Here is a 13,199-nt window from a genome sequence, read left to right as displayed (position 1 = left end):
TTTTCACCTAAACAGTCAAGAGGCCGGATGCCCATCATATGCCATTTGTTTAAAAATATCCATGATATTCCTTGTCCGATCGTAACCAAATATCCCAGCAGTGTAGTACTTTTCGGATGCTTGGATGGTATAGTTACTGATCCAATTTGATCCTATTTCTGCGTTTTTAACCTCGATATTTAATCATGTTACATGAAAATATGATGTCTACAGGCACGTAGCAAGCCATTTGTTTCAGTACGGAAGATTGCAAAGCTTTATATTTAGGTAGTTTTGAGTGTTGGTTGAGCTGTGATAGCAAATATCATATGTAAATTTTGGTAGCTATGGTAGCTACAATGGTTTCTTATTTATGATAATAAAAACACACAGTTGATTTATTTAAATTCGTAAACATAAAACGATGAATATGCCTTTGGTAGAGAAATCTGAAAATTTTCTTATGTCAAAAACCCCTTATTTCACCTGTTTACCAAAGTACACAGCAAATGCCAGTGTGTATTCCTTATGTAACGAAATTCCGTTGGTATCCTCAAAACAGTTTCAGCCCATAAGTGTTTTCAGGCTGCATGCGACACAGAGATTACATCTTCCTTGCTGTAACTCGCGCTTGATGGTGTAAATACACGTGTTATTTGTCATCATTCCCTGGATGGTCAATTAATGATTTTTTAACAGGTATAATTAGTAGTAACACCACTTCGGTTACTCAACAAAGGTTCCCATTTGGCATATCTCCTGTCTGGAGTAAATACTCAACATTATAAATTAAGGTCTGTAATGGCAAATGTATTGTGTGTTATGTAATATGTGCATGTAAGAGATGCAAGAGGTTTTATCAGCTGAGTTACAAAAGCAAACATCGATCAAAGGATTAACCGATAACACACTGATTGATTAATTACTTTTATCTTCTAGCGGATTTGTCAAAAGGCAGAGTGTGTAGATGACAACACCCTGTCGTAAAGTGTGAGTGCAAAAACAACATCCTCCCTTCAAAGAATTATCCACCCTTCCGTTGATTGACTGATTGCTCATTATTGGTTAACTAAATTACTTAGAATAGTGGACATCATACAATTAGTTGCCAGGTGTGCTATCTTGGGAGACCAATGAGAGGTTTATCTGGTTTTCACCAACAAAAGACGTGAAACGATGTGTTACTTATTCGCAAATAAGACAGTTGTAAGAGACGCGACACAGAGCAGGATTATTTACCAGCTGCAGATGAATGGAATACGATTTCTTTAACGTGGATATTGATGGATACACTCCTGAACAAGGTAGTAGCCTGACATTGTTGCTATAAAATTAGTCTGTTTTACATTCATTATTTGCATTTTGTTTTAATTTATTTGTTGTAGCATTCAGCAGAATCTGTATGACAGAAAACAGACACTAGATCGTGTATGTGTGTGAAATAGGATCCACATTGGCAATCTATACAATGTATAAATGTTGCTGTTATGTTAGAAATTTACTATGAGTATAAGCAGATCGTGTGTTCTTTTATTAATTTTCAGAATCATACAAATATGACAATAAACTAATTAGGGTTATGAGGCAAAATATAGAGACGTACATTGGCTTCGTTATTTTTCCGTCCTAATAGTTGTTTACCATTTCTACCACTGGCAGATGATTAACCTTCAAAGTGTTTCATTTGTTTTCATAATACATTTGTAATGAAGTAAAAAATGACTTCACCTCAGTTGATCTGTCTATAATTAAACTATCAGTTGCGCCTACGGACTGCGCAGCAGAGGTCACGAACCAGTCACGAATTCTGGGATATCATCTGGGTACTCACGGGAGAAAAACAATAACAAAAGTTTACACCAGTCCACGGAAATTGCTCCGCATTAGTGCCCCTTTAACAAGATACTGATTGACACTTCCTGTTTCCGAATAATATCGGGAAATATGTTGTTACAGTGTTTACAGTCAAAATGCCAACTATTCATCACTCTATGTAAGGGACACGTATCACTCACTAATTAACAAGACACTAATTTCTGAAAAATCTCGAGCAGTAACCGTGAATTGTGTTGTTACATCATTTGGACCTAACTGCTTCAAAGGGTTGCGCTGTCTTTCATTTGCCGTTTTTTACGGATTTGTTTTCATAACAAATTGTTCGTTGGGACTGAAAAACAATGCCGATATCCGGAGTAGACAGAAGCCGATGTTTACATATGTTTCTACATGATAATTAAGTGCATTTCTGCCGGGACTGAAACTTTGTGCCGTTGTAGACAGCATGGCGATGTTTACAGAGGTCGACATTGCCAGAGTCCACTGTATACTCATACATACCTGTCAGAAGGATCCTCCGTTTTGTATCCCTTGTGATGAGAGAGTCACGATTGAGCATCTCCTGCTCGAATGTGTTGAATTCTCCATCACATGTGATAAATATTTCAATGTCAAAACTGTTAAGGATATATTTACTAATGTTAGTTCTCATTTAATTATTGGTTTTTTAAAAGAAATTGATTTCATAACTGAATTTTGATTATTATGTTCCGTAGATAGTTGCACTTCAATTATTGGTAGTTTAGATTAGTAACTTGAAGTTTTCAAAGGGGGTTAAAGGGGGTTAAAGTATCATAAAATTATTGTCCTCCTAAGAGGGTACGTTGGTCCAAAACCTTTCAAGTCTATGTGAACTTACCAGGCTTTTTAAATGTAGTATTCTTGTTGTTCTGGGCTAACTTTTCCTACACTCGCCAGCAACTGAAGGGATGGTATAAATCCAACTGGGGTCCATGCAGGTAGCAAAGGTACTGTAAGTCCCCATCGTCCCTAGTATGGTAATCTACTTTCTGTTGGCGATCTATAGCCTGTTTTTACATTGTATTGTCTAAATAGTGATATTACTTTTAACTTTCGATGCTAGTTTTAATTCAAATTGTGAAATTCTAGTTGTGTTACTGTCCTTCGTTGACAGCTTTTTACAATATGCATGTATTTCATTTAAATGTTGTTTTAATTCCCAAACATTGAAGGATATTTTTAATAACACAAGTTCTCATTTAATCATTGCATTTTTAAAAGAATTAGATTCATTAACTCAACTGTAAATAGATAAATATTTTATTATTGGAAGTTTAAATTAGTAACTCTATTTGTTAGTGGGTGTATCCTCGAAGGGAGTCGAAGTACCGTAAAATTATTGTCCTGAGACGGTACCTAAGTCCATAAACATTCAAAGTAAATTCTAAATTTCCCGGTTTTTAATCGTAGATAAAATGTCTTTTCATTGTATGGCTAGATTTTTTTACAAATTGCTGACGGCTGTGGGGATGATGTAAATCCAGCTAGCATCCATGCAGGTAGCAAAAGTACTGTAAGTCCCCATGGTCCCTAGTATGGTGATCTACCTTCAGTTGTTAGCAATCTATAGCCCAGTTTTATATTGTTTTGTCCTGTATACATCAACTGTTTTAGATATAGTTACTAGTTTTACATTCTCCTCTGTGATATTCTAGTTGTTTTACTGTCCTTTGTCGACAGATTTTTATAATAATCATATATTGCATTTCAATGCTATGTTCCCGTCACGATATGGCTGAGACATTGCTGATGTGACGTTAAATATCAACTCACTCACTCACAAATGGGTACTCCCAACAGCCATATTGCAAGGACATTGGGTTGCACATGACAAACCATAATTTGGCGGCTGTCTCACTGTGTCAGTATGACAGGCCAGACATGTGATCGACCCAGAAGTGGATGTCCCAGAGTCACAACACCCCATTAGAGTCGCTATCCACGGGTTATTCACCTATGAAATCGGATGGTGATTGACAGCGACTTCATCAGCTGCAACATCATTGGGTCATCGTGTGAGCCGATTCAGTGACCAGACAACTTTGTGCTACTGGTGTATGGGCGAACCAACCGCAGTGTGGAATGGCCTTGACCTTCCACAATTGTATGTACCATCTGCAGCGGTGACCACTATGTCACTGTTTATTGTTACAATGTCATTTTGCTCTCAAAACACGTGTATTGCAGTCTGCTTCATGGTACATTTTCCATTTCATCAAAAGGTTTTGTTATTTATATCTCATTGGAAGAAACTCATCCTGTGTACTTCCTTTTGCTCATCAGTTTACTTTGTGACATCTGACTTTTGCAATAGTACCACTGTGCCGATCTTAACTTTAGCAACTGATTACTCTCTGCAATGTGTACACCATTATCTGATCATTTAGGTGTTTGTCAAGAGATTTGCTTCTGTCAGTTCTTGTTTAGACATGGCGTGTGTATTGTGATGAAGCGATGTATTGAGGTGTCTGTGTTTGTCACAGACAATTCATGTCAAGATTTATACTGTCAACATTTCAATTTAACTTAATTTTTGTTCTCTTGTAATTGAGCCCATAATAACTAGTTTTCAGGCATTATGGTCTAACTTATGTTAACTGGTTTATTTTGGAAGGGATACAGTATTTCTTTCAAAAAACTCAGTGGAAGACTATTGTTATCATCTTTATTTCAACTATATCTTCAATATATTAGTTACTCCAGGACAATTAAAATCATAGATGAAGGTAGCCAGTAGTGTCTGCTATCATCTGTTCAGTTATCAGATCATAAGATTAATTAATAGTTTTACTATGGATTAAAACCTGATGTTTGAGTAACACAATTACTTAGTTCCAAGTACCAGTTTTAATAATTCTTATTTTTTGGTAGATGAAAGGTTTCCCATCCACTAGAACAACGGATATGACAGAATTTCATTATCTTACACTTACACTGTACATCCACTGTCATCTCCCTAGACTCAGACTGTGGTAAAGCTGTCCCCACACAAGGACTGAGGGTGTTGGTAGCTGTACACACATATGTCCAGTATTCTAATAGTGACACTTACACTGTACATCCACTGTCATCTCCCTAGACTCAGACTGTGGTAAAGCTGTCCCCACACAAGGACTGAGCTGTACACACATATGTCCAGTATTCTAATAGTGACACTTACACTGTACATCCACTGTCATCTCCCTAGACTCAGAATGTGGTAAGCTGTCCCCACACAAGGACTGAGGGTGTTGGTAGCTGTACACACATATGTCCAGTATTCTAATAGTGACACTTACACTGTACATCCACTGTCATCTCTCTAGACTCAGACTGTGGTAAAGCTGTCCCCACACAAGGACTGAGCTGTACACACATATGTCCAGTATTCTAATAGTGACACTTACACTGTACATCCACTGTCATCTCCCTAGACTCAGAATGTGGTAAAGCTGTCCCCACACAAGGACTGAGGGTGTTGGTAGCTGTACACACATATGTCCAGTTTTCTAACAATGATACTTACACTGTACATCCACTGTCATCTCTCTAGACTCAGACTGTGGTAAAGCTGTCCCCACACAAGGACTGAGCTGTACACACATATGTCCAGTATTCTAATAGTGACACTTACACTGTACATCCACTGTCATCTCCCTAGACTCAGAATGTGGTAAAGCTGTCCCCACACAAGGACTGAGGGTGTTGGTAGCTGTACACACATATGTCCAGTATTCTAACAATAATACTTACACTGTACATCCACCGTCATCTCCCTAGACTCAGACTGTGGTAAAGCTGTCCCCACACAAGGACTGAGATTGTTGGTAGCTGTACACACATATATATCCAGTATTCTAACAGTGACACTTACACTGTACATCCACCGTCATCTCCCTAGACTCAGACTGTGGTAAAGCTGTCCCCACACAAGGACTGAGGGTGTTGGTAGCTGTACACACATACGTCCAGTATTCTAACAATGATACTTACACTGTACATCCACTGTCATCTCCCTAGATTCAGACTGTGGTAAAGCTGTCCCCACACAAGGACTGAGGGTGTTGGTAGCTGTACACACATATGTCCAGTATTCTAACAATGATACTTACACTGTACATCCACTGTCATCTCCCTAGATTCAGACTGTGGTAAAGCTGTCCCCACACAAGGACTGAGAGTGTTGGTAGCTGTACACACATATGTCCTGGCCTGTGATCTCTGTATGTTACTGATGGTCAGAGTAGATCCAGACTGAGAAGTAAAGCTGCTGTCATCTTTCTTTGTCCATGTCACGGCTGCTGCAGGGTTGGCATCCACAGAGCAGGATATGTTGAGAGTCTGTGACTCCCTGACAGGTGTGGACTGAGGAACTGACACTGAAGGTTTGTCTGGAATGAATAATCCACTCCATAAATCTGAGGCAATAGTTTGTGTCACTGAGAGAATGGGTAGAGGGTACAAATTAATGCTATTTGAAAAAGGAAATATACTCCAAGAAAGATGTTTCTTGTCATACTGATATATTTTAACGTCATTTGAACTAGTTATTCCAACTTTACAAATATAAGCATTAATCTCTATATTTACTGTACTCATCTTCCACAACTGCTGGTGAACTTCAGTCACTCTTGTCTTACTCAGTTGTGTCAAACACGAGAGGGAAACTATGGTCTGAAAAATGTCTAAGTGGCCACTAGTGTAGATGCAGTGCAATTCTCTATGTCATATAAATGACAGCTACAAAGATGGCATCCATCCACTGCCTTAGACATGAAAGTCTATGATGCAAAGACTCTGATCCAGAGAACCTTCCAGTAGGAAAACATGTCCTTTATTTTATAGAAAAGCAGACGTAAGTCACCATGCCACTGTAAAGTCAGTGTTGCCCTTGCCAAAATGGGATTATGTATGCAGTCTTTTCGATAACCCTGATGGGCATCTGTAGTGATGAGGGAATATTCCTAAGTGTTAATGGTCAGGACATATACGTAAGAAGTGAGTTTGTTCTTGGCCAAGAATCAGTTGAAGAACATATCATGAAAACCATCCAGTATTTATCACATGTAAGGTTAGAGTATGCCAGGGTGTGCAGACAAGAACCACGTGAAGGTCAAAATATTGATTTCCTGATTTCCATTTATTTCACCTGTAATGGTTAAGAAGGAAAAGAAGTTAGTTAAGAATATTTCTACATCTTGACCATTTCATATTGCACCAGTATTCTGTGATAATTATTAGTGGTAATGTTTAAAAAGTTTATTTCTGTGTCATAGTTTTGAAAGCTTATTTCATTTTTGAAAGGTGCTCGTGCAACCATACTGAGAAGACAGACAAAATTCGAACTGGGGTGTTCAGTATCACCTTGTGGTTTGTGCTGCATGCACATGTTGACTCAGGGATATGGGCCAAATCTACTCACCTTGTTGACAATTCATTTTCCAGAATTTGCTTGTAAATGCATTTTCGTAACTTACATCATACAAAGATAATTTTAAGTTTTGTGGCTGTTTTGGACTTGTGGAAATTGGCTTTGACTTCAAATTTGTTCACAAATATTCTTTGGCTTGAAGTTGGTACGAAAGATATTTGAAATATTTAGCTTGTTGTTTATTCATTGTAATTAAATATCACACATACTCTAGGGGGTGCATATGCATAAATCACTCACTGACATTGTTATAAACGAAACCCTGTCATTAAAACTGCTCATTTCGATCTTTAATTACCTTGAATCAACCTTTTTGAAAACAGTGCACAATTCTCCGCCGCAAACGAAATTTCAACCAATCAGAGCAACGTATTAGTACGTAAAAAACCCTCCACAGCAGCAGTAAGCTCATCATCATCCTGAAATTTCCGGCCCTGGACATGGGTTTTCAGTCGAGGAAAGAGGTTGAAGTCGCTAGGGTCTAGGTCCCAGTGAAAAGGGAGGGTAAGGTAAGATTTCGTACCTCCACTCGCGCACAGTTTCCATTGCAGCTCGAATGGTGTGGATTGGCGCATTGTCCTGGTAAAGAAGAATCCCTCGCTGGATGTTTCCTCACCACGTCTCTTTAATGGACTGGCGTACATGCTTCAGAAGGTTAGCATTGTACTTTCCATTCATTGTCATGCCATGAAGCAAGTAGTCGATGTGGATAACACCTTTATTGTCCAAAAAAATAGTTGCCATAACTTTCTTTGGGGACCTGGTCGATTTGAACTTCTTTGTCCTTGGAGAGGTGACATGTTTCCATTCCATTGACTCTGCTCTCAGGGTCATAATGATGAAGCCAGGTTTCATCACAGGTTACAATTCTTAAGTGAAAATCTTCTGGGTTGGCATGGTAACGAGTCAGCAATGCGCCACAGAAGCTGACCGAGAAAGCTTCATGTCATCAAAAAGAATTCTTGGGACCCATCTAGCACACACCTTGGACATGTGGAGATTGTCATGGAGTATGCTGTGAATGGATCCATATGAGAGCCCAGTCGCATCTTCTAACTCGTGATACGACAATTTCCCATCACTAGTTGATGCACAGTGTCAATGTTTGCTTGGGTGGTACTGGTTGAGGGTCGTCCTGGACGGGGGTCATCATCTTCGCTTTCTCTTCCTTGCTGAAACTCTTTCACCCAACGTTTGATGGTGGCAGCAGAAGGGGAAGACTCCTTGTAAACAGCAGTGAGTCGTTCTTCAACCTGCTTGGCCGTGTTGCAGAAACTTTATTACTGCTCTATATTCAACATTGTCCATTTTTCACATTCACTAGGGGTTGATATCTCCTACCGGGAATATGTAAAATAGGACACTTATATATGTTAGGTGCCCTGCCCATTACTATTTGCAAAGCTCAAAACTTTTTGATATCCCCTCGTATCTACACGTTATTTGTCATCATTCTCTTGATGCTCAGTCAATGAATTTATAACAGGTATAATAAGTGATAACGCCACTTAGATTACCCGACAAAGGTCCCTATTCGGCATTTCTTGTGTCTGGATCAATCAAAGGATTAAGCGGTAACACGCTGATTGATTAATTACTTTTATGCGGATTTAAATGGGGAGTTGTCTAAAGGTAGTGTTTATGTATGTACATTTACTAATCTGTACTGAATACACTCTGTCGTGTCTGTGTCTATGTAAAAACAACACCCTTCTTCCAAAGGATTAACTGCCAATACAGTGATTAATTGCTCATTATTGGCTAACTAACTTACTTTTTTAAAAGAATGACGAACATTATGCAATTAGTTGCCAGGTGTGCTATCTTCGGTGACCAATGAGACTATACAGCAATGTGAAAAAGCTGAAACGATTCATCACATTTTCGTATATTAGACTGTTAAAAGACACACCACTTGGGAAATCTGCAGATGAATTATATATCACTCATTTTTGTGGATATTGATGGATGCATTCCTCGAAGAAGGTAATAGCCTGACATAGCCTAGGGCGAGTGTGCGAATTATAATTCATATAGGCAAACTATAAAATGCGCAGATATTAATTCCTTTTATACATTCGCAGACTGCTTCTTTTTATTAAGTTTCGAAATGCGTACAAGTATGATTATAAAGTAATCAGGATTATGAGACCAAGTATAAAGATGTATACTGACAAGTGTCTACATACTGGTGAGTGAACGTTAGAAACTAAGTAAATTTAGCAAGTAAAGAAAGTTATCGCGCAGTATTTTCACTTCGACCCTGACCTCGCTTAGGTTATGTTACAGGTTGTGTCATGCAAACTCCTTTTGGTCATGATTCAAATACATATTTAACTACTAGTAGAAAGTAGTTTTGATTTTCTAACTTGATGAAAACAAACCACAATCTCATTAATTCAAATGAACTTTAGATCGTAACTTCACGATTTTCAAAAATGGTGGCGCCCTGTCTGAGGATGAATGCTATTTAAGTTTGTTTTCACAGACTTACAAAAGCAAAATTACTTTCTGTTGGTATTAAAATATATATTTTATTGATGGACAATAGGATTCTGCATGACATTGCTTATAACATAACAATTTCACTTTTGGAAGCGAGGCGGGGGTCAATATTCTATAATTACTTATGATAATATTGTCACTTCGACCACAACCTCACGTTATATTCATGCAAAATACTTTTGGTCAGGAATGTGTAGTAAGTAGTCTTGATTTTATAAACTTGATGAATCATGAAATCTATTTTCTGTCCTGGAAGCGTGGTAGGGGGCGAACCATCCGATTTAATATATACAACAGGTTACCACAGTGCTCACTTCGCACACACAAACAACCAATTTGCGCACAAACTGCGGGGTCCAGTTGAAATCTGAGCACAGTGACACCATCACCCAATCCCATGGAGCAATTGACGGCAACACAACAATTCGGCATGTCTTTGGTGAAGTCGAGAATTCAGCAAAATGACGAGCTTCCTACACATTTTCTATACAACTAACTGATTAGTTCCAGTAGTATAGGGAATGATAGTCCGAAAACACTTTTCAAAAACCCCTCTAAAAAGCCTCATTTACTAAATGAGGCTTTGGTGGGACCCTTAGCTCTTGCTATTATTGCCCCTACTACAAAGCCACACCATCACGTTTACCGTGACTTGGCAGGCGGTAACACTGTGCCGTACGGTACGATCAATAATTCTTCTCTTACAAACCCCCTACCCGGCCCATCCCTCAAGTAGTACAAGTTAGGTTCGTCGGCTTTCATATCCACTTTATCTATGTTGTAAGTTTTGACTGACCATATAGGATCGGTGGCTCGCTTACGGCTATCACCCTCGTGTTCCCCAGGCTGGTATAGATACCTCACTAGGGCCCTATCTGATATCTGTTTCTCCTTTCCACGCAATGGAGCGGCCGACTCTGCAACTATTGATTTTAGTTTGATAGCGTCTGCCGGTTTCTTACCGGTGAGACGGGTGACTTCATGGTTGATTGCCGACACCACCTTGGGTAACCTCGTGACCCATTCAGTCGATCGTTTTCCAGGGGTGGTCATCTCCCTAGCATACTGATAGCCGAACAAGCGCTCAGCCAAAGTCCTATTAAATCTCTCAACTATGGCTTGGCTGCGATGGGCTCCGGCCGTGCCACGTCTGACCTTTGTATCGTGTTTGGCTAGCAGTTGTGAAACGGCACCCATGAACTCCCGTCCGGGATCAACTTGCAGCTCTGTTGGCCACGTCAGCGGGCTGCGTTTGTATATACGTTCTAATCCTTTGGCTACTTTGGCTGAATCTTTCGTGGTCAAGGGTTCGGCTTCCTTGTAACGACTGGCTACGTCCACTACGGTTAAGGCATACTTGTACCTCTTATCATGAGGTAGGAACAGTAGGTCTGCCTGGTGAATGCTATTAGGTATGTTAATTCCGAAACTCCTTCTAGGTACGTAGCGTGGCGCCGGCAAATAGATCTGCCACAGGGCTTGTTTTTCAAGCCACGCTTTGGCTTTCTCTGGTGATACTCGTGCCATTTTAGATAGCTTATCTACTGCGCTAGCTCCTTTCCAATATCCACGCGGGCTGTAATAAATAGCCTCAAATTTTTTCATGTCCATACGCGTATGTGTTTATACCATCAATAGCTATCCAACGTTTCGTGTCCATAGGCGATAGGGACGTCTTGTTTATAGTCAGTCCGTATATCTTATGCCCATCACTTCTAAGCGTGTTCATCTTATGCCTAAAGGTACGGGTCTTGAACAGGGCCTCCTTGAATCTGGCGTGTTTGATGTGTTGTTTCACCACATACTTCTTAACCCCTTTAGCTTTTCGGATCTCACTATTGTCGGCTTTCAATATGGAGTACATCTTAGGCCTCAAACCTATGTACTCAGCTATTGGCGTGCCAGCACACTCGTCCTTCATCTTACCTAGGACCTTTTTATTTACCGTGCTGTGTATAGTATGGGTCTTAGGATAGTCGCTGGTGTCGTATAAATCGATGTGTTTTTTCATGTCCTCGTACACGTCCTCGGTTCGAATCTCCATCAGCAGGGAATCCGTGTCAGTGTACAACACTTCGCACCTGTCGCCGTACTGTTTCTTGAGCTCGTTGTAGTAAAAGTCGTACATCAGGTGTTTGGATAAATCGAGGATACTCATCCCAACGTAAACAGGTCGGTTGAATTTTATGTGACTTTTCTTCATGTGTATGGCAACTAGGTCATCTGTGAATATTTTATTACGGTTGAATGCCGGACTGGCTATCAATTTCCTGAGCTTGTCTTCCTCACTAGATCTAACCAGTTTCACGGTTACGCGTTTCCTCAGGTTTTCCATAGTCTTACCAAACACCGAGTTGTTCATGAGCTTGTAGAGATTTTTCTCAAAATCACTGGTGGCTTTTTTTCGTAGGTCTGTGTTCATTCTGATGTAGGGCTCCATCCATGGGCTCTGGTCGAACATGAGCACCCTGTGTATTTTGGTCAGCCTCATACCCAATGACAGGTACAGCTGTAGGTTGCGATAGTGAACTATGTACTTGGTCTTATTCATTAAGTTAGGCACGAGTTTCTCAACGTCCGCCACACGACCACCTGACAAGTTATGTTGGTACTCAGACATCCAGTCTGTGTTAACCTTCATACGTTCGGGTGCAAGGGGATAGCTGTTGTGCGATGCGTGTAATGCCTTGGGATACTCTAAGTCAACCTCGAGGATATACCCTTTGTTCGAATCTGGTGCAATGCTCATAACATCAACGTGGGGTACCCATTCGAATCCCCCTGTAGGTAGATACTGGCTCATGGCCCAGCCGTACAGGTTATTTGCGTCGAGGTAGAGAATGTGATTGGTTGGTTTGTTAGGATCGTAACCTTTCACGTATTGATTATTTGCTTTAGCGTATCGTTTGGATGCCATGGAAATCCCACCTCGCAAGCCTTTCTCAATGAATAGGTGCATGTCGTAATCTGTGAGCAATTCCAAATTAACTCCTGTCTTTTTAAGCAAGGCGTCCCACAACAGACCTGGGCTGGTGTAATACCATGCGGGGTCGAGTTTATACTGCTTTAAACAGGTCCGCCTGAACGTTTCAAACACGTCGGCTAACAGCAGTACATCTGTCCTCAAGTACAGGTCGTGATAATCGCCAAGGTTCTTACAACCCAGTTTATTCCATACGTTAATCGCGTGCGAGTAATCGTCTCGTGAGACGGACGCTTCATTCAGCTTGCTATAAAAGCAGTCGATAGGAGGTAGTCTGGTCTCTGTGAACTTAACCCAGCTATCCATGTACTCATATGGGTACACACCCTTCCTCATGAGCAGGTGTCTAGTCTCGGCGTCTGTGTATCGATCTGTGATAGGGAAGGTATTGTTGGCCTTGACCAGACTGTCGAGTGACGACAGGAGGAATTGAAACGAGTCAATGAACCTAAGTCCGTTTAAGCT

At 40.2% G+C, this 13,199-nt stretch overlaps 1 protein-coding gene across 1 annotated transcript in view; it reads right to left on the bottom strand.

Annotated features, from left to right (window-relative positions):
- Positions 1 to 13,199, bottom strand: part of LOC137287174 (B-cell receptor CD22-like) — a 129,368-nt gene that overhangs the window by 14,572 nt on the left and 101,597 nt on the right. Inside the window, exon 9 of the mRNA XM_067819347.1 lies at positions 5,928 to 6,206. Coding sequence (XP_067675448.1) covers positions 5,928 to 6,206 — 279 coding nt within the window. The remainder of the gene's footprint in view (positions 1 to 5,927; positions 6,207 to 13,199) is intronic.

The sequence above is a fragment of the Haliotis asinina genome, chromosome 1 (genome assembly GCF_037392515.1).
Source record: "Haliotis asinina isolate JCU_RB_2024 chromosome 1, JCU_Hal_asi_v2, whole genome shotgun sequence".
Taxonomy (NCBI): domain Eukaryota; kingdom Metazoa; phylum Mollusca; class Gastropoda; order Lepetellida; family Haliotidae; genus Haliotis; species Haliotis asinina.
The sequence above is the reverse complement of the archived record's forward strand: the minus strand, read 5'-3'. Positions and strand labels throughout refer to the sequence as shown.